Source organism: Leptidea sinapis, chromosome 40 (genome assembly GCF_905404315.1).
Source record: "Leptidea sinapis chromosome 40, ilLepSina1.1, whole genome shotgun sequence".
NCBI classification, from domain to species: domain Eukaryota; kingdom Metazoa; phylum Arthropoda; class Insecta; order Lepidoptera; family Pieridae; genus Leptidea; species Leptidea sinapis.
In genome coordinates, this window is record NC_066304.1 from 785,923 (window position 1) to 813,623 (window position 27,701).

The 27,701-nt window shown below is 38.7% G+C and overlaps 1 protein-coding gene across 1 annotated transcript in view; it reads left to right on the forward strand.

Moving 5' to 3' along the window:
• LOC126976301 (A-kinase anchor protein 13) overlaps window positions 1-20,089 on the forward strand; it is a 76,884-nt gene extending 56,795 nt beyond the window's left edge. Inside the window, exons 27-33 of the mRNA XM_050824577.1 lie at window positions 184-344; window positions 5,164-5,271; window positions 6,440-6,532; window positions 6,895-7,001; window positions 7,778-7,879; window positions 9,483-9,568; window positions 10,229-20,089. Of these exons, the coding sequence (XP_050680534.1) occupies window positions 184-344; window positions 5,164-5,271; window positions 6,440-6,532; window positions 6,895-7,001; window positions 7,778-7,879; window positions 9,483-9,568; window positions 10,229-10,355 (784 nt within the window). The 3' untranslated portion in view covers window positions 10,356-20,089. The remainder of the gene's footprint in view (window positions 1-183; window positions 345-5,163; window positions 5,272-6,439; window positions 6,533-6,894; window positions 7,002-7,777; window positions 7,880-9,482; window positions 9,569-10,228) is intronic.
• The last annotated feature ends 7,612 nt before the right edge of the window (window positions 20,090-27,701 follow it).

Sequence of the window (27,701 nt, forward strand, 5' to 3'; positions counted from 1 at the left end):
AATGAAATTCTGATTATATACATTGTGTTTAAATATTTGCATGCTAGGAATAGTGCTGGCAAAACATGTAAGCTCTTATTATTTATTTAAATTTAAACACCATTGTATACTATGTTTTTTGCAAATAAATATATTATTATTATTATTATTATTATTATTACAATCTCTCTCTGTTTGTTGTAGCTTGGAGGCGCAAGTATCGGCGTGGCGCAGCAGTGGCGGCAGTGCGGCCCGGACACACGACGCGCAGCTGGAGGAGCTGCGCCACGCGCAGTCGCGGCTCACGGCCGAGCGAGCGGCCTGGGAGGCGCAGCGGAACGCGGACAGAGACGCCCTGGCGTACGGTACGGACCGGCCAGAGACTCTCTCATAAATTAAATAAGCTGCGCCACGCGCAGTCGCGGCTCACGGCCGAGCGAGCGGCCTGGGAGGCGCAGCGGAACGCGGACAGAGACGCCCTGGCGTACGGTACGGACCGGCCAGAGACTCTCTCATAAATTAAATAAGCTGCGCCACGCGCAGTCGCGGCTCACGGCCGAGCGAGCGGCCTGGGAGGCGCAGCGGAACGCGGACAGAGACGCCCTGGCGTACGGTACGGACCGGCCAGAGACTCTCTCATAAATTAAATAAGCTGCGCCACGCGCAGTCGCGGCTCACGGCCGAGCGAGCGGCCTGGGAGGCGCAGCGGAACGCGGACAGAGACGCCCTGGCGTACGGTACGGACCGGCCAGAGACTCTCTCATAAATTAAATAAGCTGCGCCACGCGCAGTCGCGGCTCACGGCCGAGCGAGCGGCCTGGGAGGCGCAGCGGAACGCGGACAGAGACGCCCTGGCGTACGGTACGGACCGGCCAGAGACTCTCTCATAAATTAAATAAGCTGCGCCACGCGCAGTCGCGGCTCACGGCCGAGCGAGCGGCCTGGGAGGCGCAGCGGAACGCGGACAGAGACGCCCTGGCGTACGGTACGGACCGGCCAGAGACTCTCTCATAAATTAAATAAGCTGCGCCACGCGCAGTCGCGGCTCACGGCCGAGCGAGCGGCCTGGGAGGCGCAGCGGAACGCGGACAGAGACGCCCTGGCGTACGGTACGGACCGGCCAGAGACTCTCTCATAAATTAAATAAGCTGCGCCACGCGCAGTCGCGGCTCACGGCCGAGCGAGCGGCCTGGGAGGCGCAGCGGAACGCGGACAGAGACGCCCTGGCGTACGGTACGGACCGGCCAGAGACTCTCTCATAAATTAAATAAGCTGCGCCACGCGCAGTCGCGGCTCACGGCCGAGCGAGCGGCCTGGGAGGCGCAGCGGAACGCGGACAGAGACGCCCTGGCGTACGGTACGGACCGGCCAGAGACTCTCTCATAAATTAAATAAGCTGCGCCACGCGCAGTCGCGGCTCACGGCCGAGCGAGCGGCCTGGGAGGCGCAGCGGAACGCGGACAGAGACGCCCTGGCGTACGGTACGGACCGGCCAGAGACTCTCTCATAAATTAAATAAGCTGCGCCACGCGCAGTCGCGGCTCACGGCCGAGCGAGCGGCCTGGGAGGCGCAGCGGAACGCGGACAGAGACGCCCTGGCGTACGGTACGGACCGGCCAGAGACTCTCTCATAAATTAAATAAGCTGCGCCACGCGCAGTCGCGGCTCACGGCCGAGCGAGCGGCCTGGGAGGCGCAGCGGAACGCGGACAGAGACGCCCTGGCGTACGGTACGGACCGGCCAGAGACTCTCTCATAAATTAAATAAGCTGCGCCACGCGCAGTCGCGGCTCACGGCCGAGCGAGCGGCCTGGGAGGCGCAGCGGAACGCGGACAGAGACGCCCTGGCGTACGGTACGGACCGGCCAGAGACTCTCTCATAAATTAAATAAGCTGCGCCACGCGCAGTCGCGGCTCACGGCCGAGCGAGCGGCCTGGGAGGCGCAGCGGAACGCGGACAGAGACGCCCTGGCGTACGGTACGGACCGGCCAGAGACTCTCTCATAAATTAAATAAGCTTTAGAAATCCAAGCAAATCATCCCGTTCCCGCAATTCATTTTCCACAGATATGTGTCATCCCAACTATGCAAAGAATACGTCTTACATTGCTTTGTGATACGTTACGACTCAGATGATGTGATGTATGTACATAATATAGTTTGTGTGATCTTATGTAGTCATATAAGTAGTGAAAGTCTTTGGAATAACAAAAAAGAATAACTTAAAAGCTTTTACTTAGGTATATGTAACACTGAAAATGTTTAGAAAATGAAAAACGACAGTGTAGATAATTGCCAATACTTTTATTGTTTTTCGAAGTAATCTCCGTTCCTCTCTACACATCGTCGCATTCGATGGAAGCACTGAGAAAAGCAGTGGGCCCGTTCTTCCTTAGGGGTCTCTTCTATGGCATTTTTGTACGCTTTCACCGAATCTTCAGGGCTCGTAAAGCGAATACCTCGAATTTTATCTTTAGTTCTTAGGAATAAATAAAAGTCGCAGGTCAGGACTGTATGGCGGATGACTCATTATCTCGACACCTACCATAGTCAAATATTCAACAGACCATTTGCAGAGTGCGCTGAAGCATTGTCGTGGTAAAGGAGTATCTTGCTTCGAGAGCTGTGCCTTCGAATTTTTTCCAAGACAACAGGCAAACATTGATTGACATACGAGTCTGCAGTAACTGTCCTTCCTTCTTCTAGCACAACTGTCGCGAACCTTACCGACCAAAGAAAGAGGCAACCATCTTTTTTCCTTGACTTCTTTCTTTCTTTCTTTAGCTTTCACTGAGCTGATTGTCTTTTGGTTTCAGGTTCTTAGTAATATATCCAGCTTTCATCACCTGTGACGATGTCAAATACAGCAATTGAGTCACCGCCGTTGAACTTAACTAACATTTGGTGGCACCAGTCCATGCGGAAGTGTTTCTGATCGTCGATTAAAGTATGGGGAATCCATCTAGTACGACGCTTCCTGACACCTAAATGTTCGTGTAATATTTTTTGAACTTGACTCATACCAATGCCTAGGCTTGCCCGTATCTGCTGATAGGTCACTCTCTTATCTTCCTCTATCATGCGTCGCACAGCACTGATTTTATCTTCAGTAGTCGCTGTTAAAGGACGTCCCGCACGCGGATCATCATTGAGATTGCTACGTCCACGCTTAAACTAGTTAAACCAATTGCAAATAGTGGCACGAGATAGGGCTTCATTAAGAAATGCTTATCGCAGCCTATCATAGCTTTGTTGTTGAGTAAGCCCACAACGAAAATCATAATAAATCATTGACCGAAAATTTTCTCGCGTAATGTTCATTTTCACGTGTAGTTTTAGATTTGCCGCCAATTCACAAAAAAAAAATACTACAGTAGGTTAACAAAGAGTTCTAAAATTGAAATCCAAAAAAGTTTTCATTAGCAATGTTTCTAACTGGCCAGTTCTAAACATTTTCAGTGTTACCCTCGTAAATGAAATGTTGATAATGCTATATATGTAATGTTAACACTAAGAACAATCAACAAACATAGACCGGTTATGACTACTAATAAGTAAAGTCGAGATAGTAAGTCTTTTGTTGGGCGATATACATTTGCTTTTACAACACGATCCCAGATAATGTAAAAAACTGACACGGGAGTGAGTCAGGGATTGGAAATAATACTCCGCTTATAGGAACGAGTCTTTATTTGGGTTCACTTTTTCTGAGCTTGTACTTCGCCGGTCTGCCGCTGTTCCTCTTGTGGGCGGCGGTACCTTCTACACGTCTCATCGCACCGAACACTAAGTCTCTTCTATCTTCTTCTTCACCTGGATCACTTTCCACTTTTCACTACTTCTTCTTTTCTTCTTCCTTTACATTTTCCAGTCAGAAATAGAACTGCCGTAGGCCACGCTTAGTACGGCTTATATACCCCCGAACTGTTCTATTTTCAAAATGATTCTCCCATTCCATCTTTAAATTTAAATTGTACTAGAAAATTCTTTTAACTATTTTTATCCTCCTTACACATTTTCCATCCCTTTTTTTCTGTTCGATTTGATCCTGAACTTACTAGAAATTTCCATTTACTTAACAAAACCCAAAAAATTCCATACACTGGTAGGTGTATCGAACCCAGGTCTACAGCGTTTAAAGTAAACACTTTTACGCTGAAGCTACGAGTATTGCTGACGGAGCTGTTTAAATTATCAATGTCTTGAAGTTTGACAACTCTCGTCGTTTACGTCGAAGCGTTGCTACGCGACAAAACAAATGTATAAGGAAATACAAAAGAATTGTAAAAAAAAATTGTGTGGTAAAGGATACTAAAACATAAAGGATTTTCTTAATGTTACCACAGATTGGGAATGAACGACCGCCGTCAGGCTATTTAAATTAACATTTGATTTTATCGAAATTTTATGACAAAGAAAGAACCCCGCTTAGTGTCTTGCACCCGTTCATCTCCGGTCTTAGTCAGGTCTGTTTCGAATGGGTTCTATTTTAAATATAGCGATAACGCAAATTGTGATTTTGTACGATCAGGTTGCCTAAGAAGTTTAAGCTATTTAGTAAACAAACCGGCTTAGTACTGTAACGTTTTACTTACCATAGTTACCCATTCTTATGTTCATCACATCGGGCTCGTATCATAATAATATGTTATACGTACCTTAGGTCGCTTTATATTGTATTACGACAGTGTTATGGTAGGATATGATGCTTGACATTATTTTGGATTTATTGGATCATCTTGTCGTACTTATTTATTGCCATAAAAAACAAACTTATCTAAATTTAACTAATCAATTCCTATATATCTCGGTAAGAATGTTAAAATAAATTTTGAGTTGGCAACAAAATATGATTTACACGAGTACAAATTTTTTCTTAATTCTATTAAATACTTTCACAGCTTCGTGAAGTAGTAAGAATAACACTAAAGTATTAGATACTCTGGGTATTCTAATATTAATAGTTTTTAAAATATTTAGTTTACGAAACCTTCATTCCATATCGAGAAGTGCTTACGTTTTGGTTTTGGGGAGCGCGCTGCCACTAATATATATCGTGTAACGGTCCTAAATCTGACGTTTTCGTGTAACGCAGACTAGACAGCCTGCGTATCGAGCGGTCCAAACGTCCGTTCGGATTAAAAAAAATTATTTCGTTCACAATAATAATGTCGTATCTGTACAGACAAGCGGCAACTCCAACTTCAACGGCAGCAACTCGAAGAGCAGCAGAAAGATGTGGAGCAACAGCGGGACAGACTCTACCGACGGCTGGAGAGGTTACAACAACATGGTAACTTTATATACTCTTTTCAACATTCACGGCTATTTATAGAACTTAAACAGTCTATTAACAGTGGGAGGCTCTTTTGCACAGGATGGCGGCTAGATTATGGGTACCATAACAGCGTGGTTGTGAGCATTATTATGTTTCGGTTTGAAGGGCGATGTTGCTAGTGAAATAACTGGGCAAATGGGACGTAACTTCTTATGAGTCAAGATGACCAGCGCAATTGTAGTGAAGTTCAGAAGTTTTAACATCAGCTAAACGTCCTGCTTGTCTCGTCGCTTATTATCATAAAAAAAAGTCTCTCACGGATAGTTTTCGTTAAGCTCCCATGTTATATTACGTTATTCCATGATTACTGCGGGTTGACATGAGTAGACTCATTTCTGCAGTTAAGTGGTGATTGTGGCGCTTTACGTCCTCATCGAAAATCGACACCAGAGGCGATTTTTCTGTACACAGTAGCTTGTTATCTAAAATATATAATTATATTGTAAGCTTACGAATTTTCTTTAAACTTCTAAACTATATCCCTGAAGTAAGGGAAATCACTTAAAACTAACAAATTGATTATTTTAAAAGTGCCACAATCCCACAGTTAGCTAGTTATTTAACCTCATTTCTTGTATTAATTAAAATGTTCGGACAGGATGTTCTTAATCTAAAGATATAGGAGGCTTTAGAATTAGCAGTGTTCCCGATTCTTTAGTTAATTCCAGAATGATCGGTATTTAAAATTTGTATGTCTGTTAATAGTTCGCCAACTAGTTTAGAACACACTTATTTAAATGAAATACTGTAATTGTACATCAGATTATTGCGTAAAAGTTACATTTTATTATTATTTCATCAACCCGACTACCTCAAATGGGGGAAAGTGAGCTTGCAAATAAAATATAATAAGATGTGTATATACAATCCATCACACATTTTCAGACCAATCTTCATAAGACAGCTGAACTACAAAATTTCATAAAACCTCAATCCCCTTATTTGATTAAGATTTACAGATCAGATGTAACAATGTTAGAAATAAATCCATTGATACAGTTGTCTACTATTAACCAAAACCTTTGTTTATATTTCTCAGCAACTTATTGCAATATTCTTAAGACATTTTTAAATCATTGCAATATTCTATACTCCATTTTAATTGTATATATTAAAATTGTAGGTGGGTCACAAGAAGAGATCGCTAGTGTGGGAACTCTGTCTCCTGACTCCAGCGTGAGTGATACCAACAGGCGGAAAGAGCCCAAGTGGAGAAGTGAGTTTCATTGTTTGATAGGAATCTGTAGTAGATAAATTCCGATCGAAGTATCGAACCCTAACTAATTTAAAGTCGGTGACAATCCCTCTCGCTAATCCATGTACTATTCTTTTTTACGTATAGTGTGGTTATTACTTCCAAGTTCAACATTTTATGGGTGGAATAAATCGCCCCAATATATTATTTTTATTTAATTTTTGCTGACTCAGAACTATTTAAGCCAAATTCAGCCAAATTCAATATCCGCCTGATGTTCAATTTTAATACTTTGCTTAGAATTTATATTTCCATTTTGTAGTTTTTCCAGTATAAGTAGGGGTCGTTGTTTATTATCTATATTTGTTGCCAAATGTTTGCAGGTAACCGAGGGTCGACGGGCTCGGAATCGTCTTCAGTCGCTGCACTGCCGCCGCCTCAGCTGCTGTCGGCACAGAACGAGACCCGGGCGGTGGTGCGCGCGCAACAGGTGTCTATATATCTATATCGCAGTATAACACGGACCTCGCACCCATAAGTTTATGTAGTCTTGCACCCGCAGTGTTGTTCCCATCACAGTAGTAAATCAAGTCACTACAAATAGCATATTATTTTCATAGGGTATGTTCCGATATGCACTGCGAGCACTGCACAGTGCTATCACTGTAGAAAGAATTCGTTCCGTTATGGACTGCCAGTATACTGCCACAGTACCCAAGGGAAATATATGACGTCATAAATCGCCACCATATTCTACTGTGAGCACTGGCGATTTCGAAGGTACTCGCAGTACTTTGATCACGTGATCAGTCAAAACCACTCGAGTGCCTAACGTTTTATAAACAATACCTACAGTTTAATACCAAAATTATTTTTAATTTGACAGTACTCCAACAACAGTTTTTTTTAATGAACTAGAAAACTTTAATACACTCATTTGAATGCTGTGTCAAAAAATGCGACTGACAGTATACGGGATTGCGTTCCGTTTTAAATAGTAACCAGTATAACTGGCTATAAAGGAACGGCTTCACAGTATACTATATTGACGTCACACTGTACAGTGGTCGCAGTGCATACCGGACATACCCTATGAAAATAGTTTAACTAGTTTGTCAAAAATCACAATAATTATAAATATGGTATTATTAGTTATGTGGTGTCCAACGGTGTTACAGAGAAAAATCACATATAAAACGTGAATCTGGTGATAACTTGACTAAGATATTATTGAGATACGTTTGATTATTAAGTACATTTCCACAGGCAATGGTCAAACAGCAACTACCTCTAAAGCTGGCAAGTGGTAAGACGCAGCAGATGCCTGCGACCACCGGATACCATCGCTTGCACGATTCTCCGAGTGACGTGAGTACATCTCTGTCTGTGCTTAATATGTGTATATGTAACAAACGATTGGTGTCCTTGAATGAACAATTCATGAACTCTGGTCTTATTTTGTCTTTGGGGAAACCACTTGTCTTAGTATTTAATAATCATAAAAAGAGAGTGATAACATAAATTAAGTTTTGTGATCGATAGAATTATGTGTGCACTGGGACACTGACTACCACCATATCTATTTCTTTCGCAAAAACTCGATTAAACAATAGTAAACAAATTAAACAACACTCAAGACATGGCTATGACATGGCTGTCTGGCCCTTTATCATTTTGCGGGCAATGTGTGACATATGACACCGCTTGACATCAGGTGAATGATTTGTTCATTTTAATCATAATTGAAATTTAATTACAATAACAAAAACTAATAAAAATAACTTTTTACTGTAATATACCTACCATTTTTGTAAAAATAATATTGTTGACCTCATTAAACGGATGAAATGGTTGTGTTTCAGGATATCGAATTTCCGAATGTCTTTTAGGATAAATTGTTTATGTCGTAAGTAACACCCAACACCTGTCAAATATTTTTTGTAATTTTTGTTCAAATTTTTTTGGCGATAGTTTTTCTTTTGTGAAATTGGCTTTGGTTTTGTTTTCTTCACCAGCTGTCAACCATTTTGTCTGTTAGAAGCTTTTGATGTTGCATGAAATAGAGTTGATACGATTATAACTTGGCGATGTTAATGTTTCTTGATTTAATATCAATTGGAGGGATCGCTTTATATTTTTATGTATCTGGAAATGACAAAACTAATTCTTATCGAATCAGTTTTTTTAGATTATCATTAATCTAATATTGAACATCTTAATAATATGGAACAGTCCTGGCCAAATAAAAATATTATGTTTATCATGATATTTACAGAATAATTTTTTTTTATAGATATTCGTCGACGTTTTTCAATACAGTTGTGGGAAATGGTAAAAAACAAATCAATGTAATGAAATATGTTTATTTCTACATATTTTCAGAAAATGGCCGTTTTTGCAACAGGTATTTTTTTAGAACGAAACTAGAGAACGGGATCGTACGAGTATACATATATATATTACGACTCTATTGATATTTTGCAAAATAAATTTCCTAAAAAATACCCAGCAAGAGGTTCTATTTTGACTCTAGAAACAACCGGATCTATCTATCTGTCAAACTCAATATTTTTCGACGTTTTCACATCAGTCGCAGTCTATCTAGACGTACCTATACGTATAGATAATCTAAGTTTTAAATACATTTTTACCAGTGGGAAGTTCTTTTGCACAGGATGTGGGCTAGATTATGGGCCTATTTCTGCCGTGAAGCTGTAATCTGCAAGCATTATTGTGTTTCGGTCTGAAGGGCACCGTAGCTATTGCAATTACTTGCCAAATGAGACTTCTTATGTCTGTTGTGCCGCTCAAAATTTTTGGATTTTTCAAGAATCCTGAGCGGCACTGCATTGTAATAGGCAGGGCGTTACAACTGCCATCAGCTAAACGCCCTGCTCGTCTCGTCCCTTACTGTCATAAAAGAATATCGTAATGCACCTTCTTTTACTTCACACTGCTCTCGAAATTGCAGAATCAAGGTCTGGTCATACAACACACCCGCACTGGCAGTTCCCCTGCGCCGCTTCCAACGCAACAGCATAACAACAAAGCAACCAGGTATGTATTTGATATACTGGATATTCGGATGTCTGGTGGGGAACCCGATGCTTGGATAGTAGGAGAGTCTGCCTAACCAATTAAAAAGGCGATATTTATTCACTGTTGCATATGATTATTGACAGTAAGAACTTCTCATTCATAATACGGTTATTGCTGTTTCAACTTTTATTATCTCGATTTATGAACTATACGTCACTCGAACGGTTGGCTTAGTTGGAAGAGCGGCCGGATGGAACCCGAGAGGTTCCATCCGGCCGCTCTTCCTACCAAGGTATCGTATCCCGCATCGTTCATAAATTTTGGTCACTTTTTTTTCTTGTGTGGTGTCCATAACATATTCCTGGGTATACTAATTCGATGTCAAATTTATGAAATTCTTTTTGTCAAATATATTGAAGTGAATCGGGCTTCCTGGAGGTGTTAAAAATTAAATTGAAGGGAATCTCCGTTATATAGATAAAATGATATTAACTAAATTTAAATCAACACAGTCCGTCTTATTAATAAACGCAATGTAAAGCTACTCCAAGTTTAAAATTACTTCTCCCTGTCATATAACTCTGTAGTGACAATGTTTTTTTTTTTTAATTTGGAATAATTTTACTTCGCGTTTATTAATAACCCAGAGTATGAATTGCTCATATTAATCTTTTTCAGGACAAACACATACCCCAAGCTGCCGGATAAGTTCCGCGTCCGATCACCCGATACATCACGTGCGTCTCTTCCGCAGAGCGCCATCAACCCTACACAGGCCCCGGAAGAAGAAGTGATATACTTCTGACATACGACCCCGAAAAGCAGGCACTCGACGTCCTGATATTGTCGAGTGACGTAAACTATCTATACGAGTGCAGCCTTCGTAGCAGCGTTTAGGTAGACCAATGTCTCACAGTGCGTAGTTAAACTTAACATACCCCGGAAGATCCGGTCGTAAAATACTATTGACAGTAGACGTCAAAAAGTAGGTATTAGAAAAGTTAAAGAATTTATAACTGCGTGTTAGCTACACGATAGATCAATTTTTAATAGTTCGTAATTAATCAATAGTATTAATCTCGGAGGAACAATTCATTATAAATTTCTTAACATACGACAGCAAAAACTAATATTTATAACTAGTCAGTATTAACACCGTTTCAGATATTATTGTAATTTAAATCTTTAAATAAGTCGTAAATATAATCTTCACAGATTCTCCTCGGAAAATCAAGTCATCTGATACAAATATTAGATGCCTCGACATCTTCAAGTGACTACAATTATCTATAACAATACAGTGTTAGCAGTATTTCGACAATAGATAAACTGCCCAGAGATCCTTATTATATATCTACCTTTATAAACTTATTGGTCCTTCGAGCCGGACACAAAATATTTTTAATTTTTCCTAGTGAACAATTAGTACTTATTATAGCATGCGTTTAATTTGGAGGACGGATAAAATAGATATAGATTTACACTATATTATATAAATCAATGAACGAAATTTTTGATGGTATAATCTTACTAAGTTATTGGTTTATTAAACCAGACGCAAGCAATAATATTTTTATCGTTACAAATATACGCATTACATACTTACTTAATAAAATGAATTTGAAAGTCGATTTAAATTGTGATAAATTGAAACTTCTTCTACAATAATCCGCCGATAATATGTTTACCAATATAATCTGATATGTTATTGTTCCTTCAAGTCAGACGTAAACCAAAAACTTATATCGTTGCAACTATGGGCAGACATTATCGAAAATTATACTCTAACACGTATCTCCCAATAATTTTCATAGTAGGTTCACCTATCTTGACATGAATATCTTACATAGAAGAAGGGTGAATTTGCAACATTTCAAATATCGGTCGCGGTTTGTTAAAAATTCGTTTAGATATAAAATGCATATTGTGTACAATAGTAGTGAAAGTATCAATAATAAAGTTAAAGGAGAAACAGATATAATGTACGGCCATTACTTGTTGATTCAGCATACAAACATTTATCTCTGTATGCTACAAATTTGCAGAAAAGAGACAAGATGTAGCAGCACAGTTGCTTGGTATCCTTAGAGTCATTCATCTTTGTACGGGTAGGCGTGTAATTATTGTATGACATTTTTGACAATTTTGAAACACTGTCATTTACTATGTGCCAAAGAGTATATAAAAGTTGCAAGTGAAGTGACTGTCTGTATAAATTAATTTTAAAGATCGGAATTTTCCTATTGCAAGATTTATTTTTATGAGAAAAAGTGGGGAAGATGTTTTGATGATTATAGGATTAACTACATTTTTTACTGCTAAATACTAACACTGTTGTCTTGACGTCTAATTGTTAAAAATATGCAAGAGTTGTCACAATAGTAGTTTATGTGACTGTACATAATAAAGGTAATTAAACACGAGTGGCTCGTTTCATAATAATAACACACGAGTGTTTTAAAGCTTAATTATGTATATACTACTTTATCTACCCACATATCATAAGCCTCCATGATGCATTCAGGAGCCGCATATTATGACCACCATAAATTTATGGTAATGGCGGTAATGAAAAATTTTCTGGCAGCTGTCATAGTTTTGTTAATTCAGAGACAAAATAGAGTCGGCCCCAACTATCGTTCGATATCTTACTTACGTGCAACATAATTATGCCAAATTTGTTTGCAATTTGACATTTCATTTCGAACTAAACGTCATCTCGACTGATATTAGCATCGAGTTTAAATCAAATTTCTTTGTTCTTCAGAGATGTTCGAAATTTGAATGATATTATAATATTATCGAATTCGTTGTTATTATTTAGCAATAGTAACATTTTTAATGATAATAATTTTGTTCTAATAAAACAGCAGCGCCGGATTAAGCAAACGCGGGGCCCGTAGCAAATTCTTTCAAAGAGCCCTTGATCTGTATTGGAAATCTATTACCGAGTGTCTGACGTGGATTGTCTTAGTTGGAAAAGTGTCGCGTTTTTGTGACATCAAGTAAATTCAATATACCACATCTTTAAAAGTTTCATTGAAAAAAATACGCTCAAGCAGAGATGAGTGTGTTTAAATATGCGAGGCCCCCTTTCGAGCGGGGCCCGTAGCAATTGCTACTTTTACTACGTGGTTAATCCGGCACTGAAAAATAGTCTTATTTTTATGGTGGTCATAATGAGTAGCAACATAGTGGCATTAGAACACCAAACACGTAAGACTGATTTCATGAAGGTGACATTCTAAATACGTGTACCGAGATGCAATTAAGCTAACCGGTATGATCGAGGACATCGCGGGTAGGAGGGGGACGCCGCTCTCATACCGCATCTATTCGACGCTCCGTCTAGCCGATGAGTTGACTCGCTGTATTAATATACTAATTCTTATAGTGAATGCGGCAGAACAAAACCAGCTCTGTGGTACTCATTTATTCGAAATCTCGCGTGAAATCATCATAACATAATTAAATACAATACAAAACTACCTTCAAATCCTTTAGTAAAAGTTTTATTACGTAGGGACTTGTCACAAAATACAGTTCATTGTTGTATTTCAATTTCTTATTCATTAATTAATTGATTTTGTTGAAATTTATTTTAGTTTTTCACATATGCCATTACGCTTCTGCAGTTCTGTTGGACCAAAAGATCTCTCAACTATTGGTTGTTGCCAACCAACTTACCATGGAATGTTTACGGCCCGTAAGTCAAAAGAGCACCCAATGTAATGTTTTCTTTATATAAATGTAAGATATATTAATTTTCCATCTATAGCCGTAATGTATGAAATGATTTTGAGCTTACGCGTTAAATTTTGTGAATGAATAAAATAGAGTATTTTATATGTGATATTTACGAAATCCGCGAAAATGTATAGATACAAAAATGAGCTTAAGTGCGCCGTAATAATGACTATTACTAACCCTACTTACTACTTATAATCTTATCATTCCTGAACATATTCCTATTTTACTATGATCTCTTCACTGTCTTATTTATAAAAACTTAGTTTAGTCTGACTACTAGATATAATGCAGCTAATTTACTCCTTACTACATACAAAGAGGCAACATATTTTTAAATGTAAAGCCATATAGACATAAATAGATTATGAATCCGCTGTTTGGATTTACAAGTTAAGATTTTTATTCGATTATAAGCATGTAGGTCAGATTATTATAACTTTCGTAAAACATTGTTAACTTATTTATTAATAGGGCTTTACTCACGATTTATTGGTGTGGGTACCTACTAGTTTCAGACCATTCGGAGGTCCTTCATCAGGGTGAGTGTAGAGCACAAGTCCGCAGTAAGAGACGTGACGTTATCGGGTACTGTATCAAAATATAGAATGGTTATTTGTTTGTCGGTTTGACTGTGCATGCTAATCTCAGTCAAACTTAATTTAAATAATTCAATGTAATCTATGCGAGGAATACATTATTATTGGTATACATTAATATAATAAATGCTTTAGCGACAGAACCAATATCATTCGTACTGGAATAGTAAATCAATTGGCTAGATTTAAAAAAATAAAATTATCGAATTAAAAAAATTCCAACTACATAGCACTTAAGGATTTTTAAATATTACTAATATGGGATGATAATAAGTAAATAAAATCAAATGTTTGAATTATCTACAATGTTGTTTGTCATATTTTTGTTAATTTCTTACATACTCATTTTACGCAGTTTTGGCAACAATAATAAATTAACAAAAAGTCAACAAAATAGGATAGCGAAAAATACATAAAACAATATTTGCGTTTATTTGCGAACTGTACAAATTTTTTCATGTGGTCTGGACTTGATTTTGGATTTGTGATGATGGTCATTCCCCTAGCAATTTGCGGGAATTATAAGAATGCAATGGGTTTTATAGGAATATTCTTGCATACAGCTAAATCATGACTTATTATTTATGTATCAGGCTTTGTGTGATTATTTTTGTGTAAATGTCTTCGAATGCATCTTTTGATCTAGTTATATATTACTATTGTTTAGTAGATAATTACTTCCTTATTGTAAGTATAAAAAAGTGTGGCAAATGCGTGTTATGTAGGTTATACTTTTAATGGATATAATATAAAACGCGGGATATATAAGTAAGTGTTGATTTGTAATATAAATATGAGAACATACGGATAGTAATAATTGTTGAATCATGATCGCAAGCGTTCCATTGGCACTCCGCCATTACGTTTGCATAAACAAGATGGCGTCGAATTAACTGTCAAATTTGTTAGTTTAATAATGAAAAGTGAAAACTAACCGTTATTAACGCTTAGCTGTTGTTAATGTAACCTAATAAGACTATTTAACTATTTTTCGTGCATTTACTGTAATCATTTTTACTATTTCGTCTTTTGAAGAGGTGATATTTTTAAACGATAGATGTCCGCGCGACACTTTCTCTGTATATAAATGTTGATGTTTGAAATTACGTAGATTTAGTGATTGACACTTAGAAGTTTTGAACACGCATTGTCTCTCCGACTATTCTTAAATACTGCCTTGTCGCAATACGAAGATCTATACAGTCGTGCAAAACATTGTTTTAAAAACACGTATCTAATTGATTATATATGTTAATACTAACATTAAAACTAAGTCATAAAACTAAAGAGCCTAGGAATTATAACCAGGTCAGGCCTTCTCTGACTCTCTTTTTGCAATAGATAATACACCTAATCTACCTAACTTAATAAGCATAGTTCCTATCGTGGTAAGACTAAGCATAGTTAAAGAACCCACCAGTGATCCCCAGAAATTCGGGTCAGTTCCAATATTCGCTGCTATATCAGCAAAGCTCTCTGATTGTATACTCCTCATACTGCTAATCTCCCCTCGGAAGACGTATTCAAAATCAAAATCTAAGGTTTGATTAAGCTTTGGTATTTCAACTCTACAATTTTTGTTTGATGAAATTTGCTTGACTATGTAAGGCTCATTAGAACATTGAAAGAATGGCACATCCCATGTGCAGTTTGATATGTACTCCACTGCACCATCTGTAGTCATCTTATCTGAGGACATCACGGCAAAAGGCTTATCTAAACATCCATCACAGGCAGATGTCATTATGATACTGACTCTGCATTTTGCATCAATAACAACTAGTTCCTTGAGCTGCACACTTCCAAATGATATTGTCACTGTCCCTGTGACATCTTCATTCCTGCTCACCCAGCTCTCACTTTCAGATACCACAGTTTTGAAGTCATCTTTGGACAGTAAATATGGAGAGTTTGATGTGAGCCTGTTTAATGCTGGCTCCTTAGTCGTGCATGATACTACACAACCTGCAGTAGAGCAGGGAAGGTGAATTTCACTAAACACAATGTCCTGAGTAGCACCAAGTGATATCTGCAAGTCACCTATTATGTTTTCCTGAGGCATGTTTAGTGCACTAGCAATTACTCCATAATATTTCCCCCTATATGATAACATGGTTGGACGAGAAGCTGGTCTTTCATATGTGAAGGTAGTTATCACTAGTGGTATGTTCAAGGCAGTTGAAGGCATCATTGTCTCCATGTTTACAAAAGGTGTGTTGCTATTCAAGGTGACAACCTTCTTGATGCCTTTGTAAGTTGTTTCCATTTCTACAATCCACAGCTCAGAAGATTTAGCATATACAAACCCACAGTTGCTGTAATCAGGGTTGACCTGCCATCTATACCACACACATCTAGATGTGTAATGGCAGTACACATCACAGCCTAATGAGTCTATTTGGCATCCATATCCATGCGGCTCTTTTGTCACTCTACTCAGCATATTTAATTCATAATTGACAGTGCACCTATTTCCTTCCCAGCATGCACCACTGCCTTTGCAATTATACCATTTTGTTGTCGTCACATTGTAAGAACAGGTCTTATACAGTTTGGTGTACCTAGAAACATGGGTTCCCTTTTTCATTCTAAGCTTAAGCATGTCTCCGTTAACGTCATTGAAGCATATTACTTGACCTTGTGTTATAGTAGTCATATATGTGTCTATAGGTTGGCACTTTTCTTTTACACATACTGTCCCCTTACTAGAAAGATACAAAACCTTGTCACATGCATGAGTTAATGTGCCTGACAGGCTTACGATAAATAAGCATGTTAGAAGATACATATTAGCATCACAGCCCCTGTAATAGACACATCTTGACTGATTCGAGTTTGCTCTTGGTGGTAATTCTGGCAATGATGGTTCTGTTCTTGGCTTTGGTAAATTCTTTGGTTCGTGGCTTCTGTTTGTGTCAGTTCCCTTCCTTTCCTTGTAAATGATGTCTCCATATAATGGCTCATCACCGTTGACATTTTTTCTTAGTGCCAGTCTTATGTCAATAATTCTGTCCATTAGATCATTGTTGGGAACATTAAATTCCCTGAACTTAACTTGATCATTCCTCCCAGTTATTTTGTTGTGTCTCTTCACCTGAGATGCTCTTCTTTTGTCTGATCTCGTCAACAACCAAGCACCCACTTGTATGGATATGGTGTAAAATGAGTTGTTGAAGCAGCACAAGAATGTTAATATAATGACAAGTGCCAGTATTGCTGCAACGACAAATCCTAGAATATATATAGTCCAATCATTTCTACATTTGATAAACTGCTGGTTATATAGGCAGTATGATCCGCATGGCATACATTCAAATCTGGAGACAGTTAATCCGTTCGTTTGGTTATCACAAGTCCATGTTATTAGCCCAAAATGGATGCCAGGTACAATAACATTGCCGTCATTGTTGATCGTTCCCAAAGATAGTTCATTATTTACCATCATGTCACAGTGCTTGAAACCATGAACAGTCACCTCACCGTAGCGAGCAGTCACTGTTTTCGAAAATATCTCCGGCGTCTGAGTTGCCATGACCAATATAATCAAAATGATAAACATTTTTACTTTACCCCTGCGTGCTGCTTAACAAAGTGCCATCGAACTCTATCTATCACAATACGTCTATAAAGTAATAGTAAAAACGCGGTGGCGCGATAGTTAAAAACGGCTGACTCACATCACAGTGCCCCAAATTCGGTTCTCGCCCTATACGTACCAATTTGTTTGGTTTTTGAATTCATGACGCTCCTTTTATTCTTTTGGTGTTACAGTATAGGCCGCGGTGTGTGTGCCATCAGGTGACACGTATCTAAGATAATTTATACTTACGTCTAGATAGAGACAACCGATGAAAACAGGCCAGGTTTATTACTTTAACGTGCGTGACAAGCTACGTCTTACACTCGCGAATTGCATCAGTTTTTTCGACGTTTTCACAGCTATCAGTCTATCCAGACGTAAAAATGATCTAAGGTATATATGCTCATTTGTCGTCCTCTTCCATAAATAAAATTAGCCTTCCAAAATTGGGAAGTGCCCCCGCGCCGCGGTTATCCCTAGATTCGCACAGCAGCCTGACAAAGCGTATTACGTTACGTGTGTTAATAGATTGCTTATAAATATGATGATTTGAGTGAATGTATGAGGAGACTATTGCAAAAAAGGTATAAGACCATGCAAAATAAACCATCTTATAAACCAAATGAGGATCAGAACTTGGCGAGGGCGTAGTGTGACGTACGGCACTTCCGATTTTGGTGTATCTGAAATATCTAGTGAGTCTAATTATCAGGGTTAAATTGACACCGGCTCAAATTTTTAGCACACTGTATGGATGTTTGTAGTGTGATATTGTTTAATGTTAGGATTGTAGAAAAGCATTAAAGTTAAATCGGAATGGTGAACATCATGACAATAAGTATTAATCTATTTTTCTGAACGGTGAACGCAGGGCAGCGCACGCGGCCCTTGAGAGTGATATTTTTGATGTATTAAAAACGTCTCGACACTATTTTCTTCGATGGCAATACAGATTAGCTATATTTAATGCATTTATCGTATTTTTATTATAAAATTTATTCTATAGATCGTTAAGCATAATATTGCATTTAAAAATATTTTTCTGCGTAGATAATGTTTATGGGAATAAAAAGTGTTAAAAGTTGTCAGTGTAATGACGGATTGTATTCAAATTAAATCTAACCTATATAGATCTAATGTTTTAACTTATTTGAATGCATTTAATGAAACAATAATATCACTTCCATTTCGATTAATTTTTCTAGCATATATAAATAAGGACTTCCTAATATTTTTAACACTATGTAATTATATGGTAATTTAGCACGTCTACGAAGTTCGGTTTTTTGATTGATGAAAAATACTAAAAGATCATATTGAAAGCACAGACTATCTTTGCTCGTACTATGGTTTATCTTAACGAATAATTCCTGGGTTCATTAAAAGTAGAATAAAAGAAGCAATAAATCTAAATAAGTTTCTATGTATATTTGTGATATTTGGGATGCTCTATGCAACTATGAGCAGTACAAAGATTATCTTTGAATTATTCTATTTATATTGACAGCTCAGCTTAAGTTTAGTGACTGACCTCTACTATATACCACTGGACTGGCGGCTGTCAAAGTACTTTATTGCCTGTTTGTACGTTGTAGGCCATGAAGCGAGAGTCTGCGGTACTAAAACTAGTAATGACAACCTCAGCAAACATCGAAAGATGGTGGGAAACTATTACAAAAAAAATAAAAAAAAAATGTGTACTTTATTACGTTGATTTTTGAAGTATAAATAACACGGAAAACGAACGAAATTAATTTAAAATACTTCAGAGTATTGCACGTTGCTTCTCAGCCATTTGTAATATACGTCAAAATTATTTCTTAGGACGCTCGCGAGTGGCGCTTCAAGTAGGCACAAAAATTTGCTGTCAAACATAATATGGAACAGCCTGACCAGTGGTATTTATACAGGTCAGTGAGTTTAGTTTTATGACTCCACAGAGTCTGTAGTCAAACATGACGCGTATCACAGTATTTTTGTCGCTCATGACAAATCATATAGTTTATAGTTATTATATTTAGTGAGATATTAGGTACTTCCCCGTTTTGTGATGTGGCAATACATGAGTAAGCTTTAAGTGTAATTATCATTTTAATTATATTGAATTCCCTCCAAAATTATTTTACTTGTAGCAACATTTATCTATATTTGCTCAAGTGTGCTTATATTATTGTTTTTTTTATGTAATCAATATTATTTTATACCTAAGCGAAGAATATACTGCTACCATGTTTTTCAAGGCTAAAATAAAATAATTGCAACTTTATTATTTGTAACAGATTTTTGAAAATCTTAAGGCCAAAAAGCATTTCAGTTCTAAAAGTTTCGTTTTGGTAAAATTTTACTCTTAAAGGTTCTTCCAACTGATTTTTTCTAGAAATACATGTGGTTTTACGGTGTGGTGTACAAAGCCTTACTTGTACCTTACATCTGATTGTAAGTTACCAAAAAACAATGAATTTAAGTACTCTTTTAAATTGAACTTACAGTCAGATGTGGTACTTACACACTTAATATTACTGTATCACATATTTCTTTTACAATGTTTGTCATGATCTGTAGGGCCCTGTCCGTTTGTGTTTAAAATGAATGAATAAACGTTTACTTAGAATATTGTGTGATTTTTATTGAAATATTTAATTTTTCAGCAAATATTTCGGTTACCATCAAGCATAATACTATAAACAGTATTTTGTGTGACATGTCGCGTCTTGGTTATGCCTTCGATTAAACCGAATGTAAAACGAAGTTCGGCCCATCCCTAGTATTTTGTTTACTTTTTTTTATAGAACAGTAAAGAGTATTAACGAGCGAAAAAAGTAATACTGTTTTTAACTTTTAACAGTATGGTTGGCTATCATAGGGCATGTAGTGAGTAAAGCAAGCTCGTGATGATATTATTGTAGATAAATACATATTGTAAAATAATTTTCAGGGGTAGTTTTCACACATTCCCAATCGAGTCTCAGTTTACAAGGAGTCAGCACAGTGCTGCCCCCTCCATAGTACACACAGCAACTCGAGCTTTCACAATCAGCCACTACTCCTGCTGGAGAACTTCACAACTAATTCGTCTGGGAGTACTCCATTTAGGAACGAATGAGATATTTTGCCTATCTTACAATATACTTATTGCAAGATAGTTTTAGTACTCTAAAACACAAAAATAATAAAAGCGTCTCATAGCCTATTGCGAAATTCACCCTACAAGCCGTAGCATGTATTTCTCCGGACATGCCAGGCCAGCCACTAAGCACACAGCTTTGCAGTTGTCACGACCAATCATATAATATATAAACAATATTAAAAAATACAAGTACATTGGCGGATGTAGCTGCGGTAAACCACGCTGACTGTGTGTCAGTGCGTTTAATTCAAATGACTACCCTGATATAAACACAGTTGGCTTATACAGTGTGTATAATATGATGTTTACGTAAAATAAAATATTGTCCTTATATATTATTCGCAGTTTCATAGCGGAACAGCAAATCTGTGCTTAAAGACACTGTAAGCACACTTTTGTCCGTACTCGTGTGTCAACTTTGTGTCAATCACCAAGTCCTGAGATGGCTAAGTGTACTATAAAAAGTGCTCAAATAATACTATGACGCAAAAATATATGGTGTGCCTTATCACCGGTAAGTTTATTTTATTTAAAAATAATAAGTTCTGTTATTGACGTCATAGCACCATATCTAGCACTAGTTTTTAATAGCTATATTGAACATGGCGTGTTTCCTGACCTTCTGAAGTATAGTAAAATTACACCAATATTTAAATCAGGACTCACTTCTGACCCGAATAACTATCGCCCTGTTCCGGTGTTGCCGACCCTTAGTAAAATTTTTGAAAAAAATATTTTAAGCCAAATGCTTACTCACTTTATAATATATATTAAGAGAATTAGACGGTTAACTGACATAGATACGGCGAGATTAGTATACTTTAGTTATTTTCATAGTATTATGTCCTATGGTATATTGTTATGGGGCAGTGCGGCCGATATTAATACTATCTTTGTGCTGCAGAAGAGGGCTATTCGCGCGATTTATAACCTAGGTCCTAAAGAATCATTAAGAGAAAAATTTAAAGAAATAAACATTTTGACTGTTGCTTCTCAATACATTTTCGATAATGTTTTGTATGTTCATAAGCACATTGAGGAATTTTCTAGAAACTGTGACATTCATAATATTAACACGAGGAACGGTGGCCATAATTTTGAGGGTAGGGAGGTCCCTAGACTAGAGAGTGGACAGGTGTCCACTCTCTGGCTCCGCGTAGATTTAGAGGACCGCGTCCGCATCTATGCGTGTGTCTACAGGTCCCATAGTGGTAATGCAGAAACCGATCATCTCATGGGCTGCGTTCAAGCGGCAATTGACGACGTGCTTGCACAGATCCCCTCCACTGAAATCGTAGTCTTGGGTGATTTCAACGGGCACAATGTCGAATGGCTTGGATCACGTACCACAGACTACGCAGGGCGATCTGTGCATAATTTTGCATTGGCGTATGGTCTGTCCCAATTGGTTGAGTCGCCAACGAGGCTCCCGGATGTGGATAGCCACATGCCGTCCTTATTGGATCTTCTGCTGACTACACATCCCGATGGTTACCAGGTCTTTGTCGACGCCCCTCTCGGAACGTCCGACCATTGCCTGGTCAGGAGTGTAGTGCCTATCCGACGCCAACGTCGCCGACCACCAGCGACCCGCCGCGTTTGGCACTACAAGTCAGCAGATTGGGATAGGATGCGTTCCGTTTTTGCATCCTTCCCTTGGGGCAGGGTTTGTTTCCCTTCGGATGATCCTAGTGCCTGCGCCGTTGCAGTAGCCGATGTGATACTACAGGGTATGGATATTTTTATACCAAACTCTGTAGTACCCATCGGTGGCAGATCACAGCCCTGGTTCGATGCGTCAGTTAAAGCAGCATCTGACTGCAAAAAACAGGCGTATCGAACTTGGGTTGCGGCGCTGGGCACAAAGGATCCGAACTGCACAGTTCTTTAGAGGAAATACATCCGTGCCTCCAGATTTTTTAAGCGGCAAATCGCCCGTGCAAAGTCAAAACACGTCGTCAAAATCGGCGAGCAGCTTTCCAGTTACCCGACCGGAACACGCAAGTTCTGGTCGTTGTCGAAAGCTGCTCTTGGTAACTTCAGCCAGCCGTCCATGCCGCCGTTGCACATGAGGAATGACACCCTGGCCCATACGGAAAAAGAGAAAGCCGATCTCTTGTGCACTCTTTTCGCCTCACACTCGACTCTTGACGACAACGGAAAAACACCGCCGACCATCCCGCGGTGTCAGAGCTCTACTCCTGAAGTACAGTTCAGACAGAAAACTGTTAGGCGAGCTCTGTTTTCGTTGGACGTCAGGAAGTCGAGCGGGCCGGATGGCATTTCTCCAATCGTGCTTAGAACGTGTGCCCTTGAGTTGATGCCGGTGCTAACGCGTTTATTCCGGCACTCTTATTCTAAAGGCGTAGTCCCTGACTCATGGAAGTCTGCCCTTGTCCATCCGATCCAAAAAAAAGGAGACAGTTCGGATCCGGCAAACTACAGGCCTATTGCTATTACCTCCCTGCTCTCCAAAATCATGGAGAGCATAATTAGCCGTCAGCTCTTGGTATACCTAGAGGGTCACCAGTTGATCAACGACCGACAATACGGGTTTCGCCATGGTCGGTCGGCAGGTGGTCTTCTGGTATACCTGACACATAGATGGGCTGCGGCTATTGAAAGCAAGGGGGAAGGCCTGGCAGATAGCCTGGATACAGCGAAGGACTTTGATCGTGTATGGCACAAGGCGCTCCTCTCCAAACTTCCATCATTTGGGCTTCCCGAGAGCTTGTGCAAGTGGACCTCCAACTTCCTCACTGGGTGTACCATACAGGTCGTTGTCGACGGATATTGCTCGAACTCGAAGCCCGTGAATGCTGGAGTGCCCCAAGGCTGTGTGCTGTCTCCTACGCTGTTTCTTCTGCATATCAATGATATGTTGGACACCTCCAACATTCATTGCTATGCAGACGACAGCACCGGTGATGCCATATACACGGGCCATGCAGGTCTCTCTCGGGAAATCGTCGACCAGTGCCGGGAGAAACTTGTGTCTTCTATCGAGTCCTCTCTTGAGAAGGTCGCGGAATGGGGAAAATTGAACCTTGTCCAATTTAAACCCCAGAAGACTTAAGTTTGCGCGTTTACCACAAAAAAACCCCACTTGTCGTATCACCGCTCTTCGACAACACTTCCCTCAAAGCCTCGCCTAGTATCGGAATACTGGGTCTCGAAATCTCGAGCGATTGCCAATTTCGTGGTCATCTGGAAGGCAAAGCCAAATTGGCTTCAAAGAAACTGGGCGTCATTAATAGAGCACGGCAATACTTCAAGCCGGCCCACATACTAGCGCTCTACAAAGCGCAGGTCCGGCGACACATGGAGTATTGCTGTCATCTCTGGTCTGGCGCACCCCAGTATCAGCTCGATCCATTTGACCGCGTGCAACGCAGAGCAGCTCGAATTGTCGGGGACCCAGTGCTCTGTGAACGGCTGGATCACTTGGCGTTGCGTAGAGACGTCGCTTCATTGTGTGTCTTCTACCGCATTTATCACGGGAAGTGTTCCGAAGAGCTGTTTAACCTGATTCCTGCCGCCGAATTCCACCTTCGCACGACACGCCACAAGTTAGGATATCATCCTCACCATCTGGATGCGTGGCGGTCCTCCACAGTGCGGTTTTCAAGGAGCTTTCTTCCACGTACTACAAAGCTGTGGAATGAGCTTCCTTGTGCGGTGTTTCAGGGACGATACGACATGAGTACCTTCAAAAAAAGCGCGTACACCTTCCTTAAAGGCCGGCAACGCTCCTGTGATTCCTCTGGTGTTGCAAGAGATTGTGGGCGGAGGTGATCACTTAACAACAGGTGATCCTTACGCTCGTTTGTCCTCCTATTCCATAAAAAAAAAAACAAAAGAACAAACATAAACTTGTTATGCCTACTACTCGGTTGGGTCGAGTTAGTAAGTCTTTTGTTGGGCGATGTATATGCTTCTACAATATGATCCCAGAAAATGTACAAAACAAATGTGTTACGAAATTTAAAAGAATTGTTAAAAAACGTTTGTGTGGGAAAGGTTATAAATTTATTGTACGATATTACATTGTAATCCATATTTTATATTAAAAAAAAAAGCCCGCTGAGTTTCTTGCGCCCATTCTTCTCAGGTCTGAGGCAGTCTCTTTTGAATGGGTGGTAGATTTTGACGTTCAATAAGTGATTTTAAATCCTATTTTGAATAAAAATATTTGAATTTGAATTTATATAGGTAAGATTGACTAGTATTCGCATTCCTTTCTCTCCCGCTTGTCAGAGAAGAGACAGATGAAAGGACGCGACCAGCACACAGTCAGTAATGAAAACAAGAGAGTCACTCTATTTTTAAAAGGCCCAGTGAACTATGATTTGCAATATTTGATTTGGTGTAGGTACAGAATGTCATTGCCGGTGAATGTCAGCTTACTTTGGAATTGTTCACAATTACAAACTAGTACTATTTACACGGTATCACAGACGTATCGTCGTTACCCAGTGATAATTGTTACTTGTTTTACACTGCAAATCTGTACAAGCTAATCTTTTTCAGATTTCCCGTCAGTGAGATAATGAAAGAGAATTGTCGCAAGAGAGAGATGTGTAGAATTGTACAAACGACTAAAGGATTTTTATATTTTTTATTTATAATTTCTATTTCACCACTAAAGGATTTAGGCGTTTAAAAAAGACAGCTATTCCACACTGAGGTCAGTAGTGACTAATGTTATAGACTAGTCATATTCAAGTTTGCCGGTCATATTATATGCACACAGTCTACACAGCGATAGCTACTAACATGTGTGTGGCGAGTTGTAAGTGGAGTACAGCCACATTTATAGTTTGACAAAAGCTGTCATCTTTGTATGACAGCTTTTGTCAAACTCTTAAAAATATCTTTATATTATGTTGATGTACACTACAGATGCCAACTTGATACCCTGGTCAAGATGTCTTAGGCTGTAATCTATAAAGCATACTAAGACTTTAATTGCGTAAATCCTAGCTGAGTGTGATAAATCGCAAACCTAGCTTTTGCATTGGGCTCTTAGCTTAAACTCAGTATAAATTCAGCTGTCAAATGACTATAAAAACGAAATCAAACAAGCTAAGTTTTACGTAGGTAAGTTTTACTAAGTACTCTCTATAGATCTCAGTCTTTGTCTAAAAAATACATACAAATCAATAAATAAACATACAAATCTTCGCCTTTATAATGAGAGTGATTTTTTATTAAATATGAAAAAAAACCTCCTGAACAGATCTTGATGAGAAAATGGAGACAGACTGACAAACGTAAAACTTATAGCAACCCTCTTTTTTGTCAGGGTTTAAAAAATATCTAACTTCTACTCCACTGATATCTCTGTCCAAATCGGGTTCTAATTTCCAACATACACAGCTTAAACTAAAAAAATCGCAGAAATGTATACAGCAGTCAAAGCTTAATTATTATATTAAGGACGCGTATCGTAAAACAGAGAGGTATCGAATCGCACCACTACACTGACACCGCCCAAACTCATACACGTACTTAAAGTTAATTGCGGGAATAAAATGAATTTGATACTTTAGCAAGTTTGAATTTTTTTCACAGACAACTGTTTTTTTTAATTTTATTTTATTTATTTATTTACAAGTAGGTACAATAACAGATAACAAGATAAAACTATCATCTAATAACAAGTACAGCATATTTTTATGATCCTGAGATCCAATTAAAATTGTACACATCATTCACCAAATACAGTAAAAAAAAATAAGTGGACACAACAGTAATTAGATTATAACGAAATTAAGTTAAACGTTAAATTATTTTACGTAAACTAGAAAGTTTTATAAAGAGTATTTTTAAAAAAGTCCATATTTGAATATATCAAAATCAGCACACACTTCGTTTAATTCTCTACAAATTCTCATAATCGGGTTGTTATGCGTTACATTATTATTTGAGGAATTGATCGAAAATAAACATGGAATACGCACAGATCGTGTTGGAACTTTAAAGTTTATCAAACTTAATAGATGACTGATGATCCATAAAACCATTCGCGATGTTATGTAAGATGCACATATCAGATACCCATCTTCGTTTATCAAGACTATGCATCTAAAATTACGTAAGCACTCAGAGTATTCGGGAATTTTACGTCTAACAGCCAACCTGCTACAGAGAACTCTTACAAACCGCCGCTGAATTGACTCTATTCTATCACGGTGAACATTATAAATTGGAGACCAAATCACTAAGAAATATTCCAGGATACTTCTCACTAAACCGTTGTATAATAGTATCCAGGAGTTTTCCTGATTAAATGGTCTGCCGAATCTAATAACAAAGCTTAACATCCTATTTGCCTTTGAACAAATATCATCGTAATGGATTTTGAAGGATAAATCCGAGTCAAAGATGACGCCCAAGTCCCTTATCACATTCACACGATGTAGAACATTACCGTCGATAACATAATCATGAACAAATGGATTTTTCTTGCGAGTAAATGTAATCAGTTGACACTTTTTTATTTTAAGCATCATGCGGTTACTTTTACACCACTGCCAAATAGTCTCGATGTCCCTTTGGAGCAATGAGGAGTCTTCTGGACCTTTTATTTTACGAAAGATTTTTATATCATCGGCGTACGCCATTATATAGGATAATAAGCCATTTATAAATGCCAAAAAAAGCAAAGGACCTAATTTTGAGCCTTGAGGCACGCCAGAGCTAGCAAGAAATGGGACTGATTCGAAGCCAACCAACGAAACTAGTTGCGTACGATTTTATAAATAAGATGTGAGCCATCTGTGAAGATTACCATGAATTCCCAGGTGATGCAGCTTACATAAAAGCACTGAATGGTGAACGTAGTCAAAAACATTCGCAAAATCTGTATATATTGAATCAACCTGACTCTTATCGTTAATTGTGTCACATAAGAATGAAATACCAGTAAGTTAGAAACAGTTGAACGACCCGCAAAGAAACCTACATAAACGATATAATACTACCAAAACATACCTATCTATTTTTGATAATAATTGGTTGATGTGTTCGTTTAGTAGTTAAATATTAGAACTTTAGATGGCAATTCTGTCGCATAACGTCGTGTGCAGTAAACGC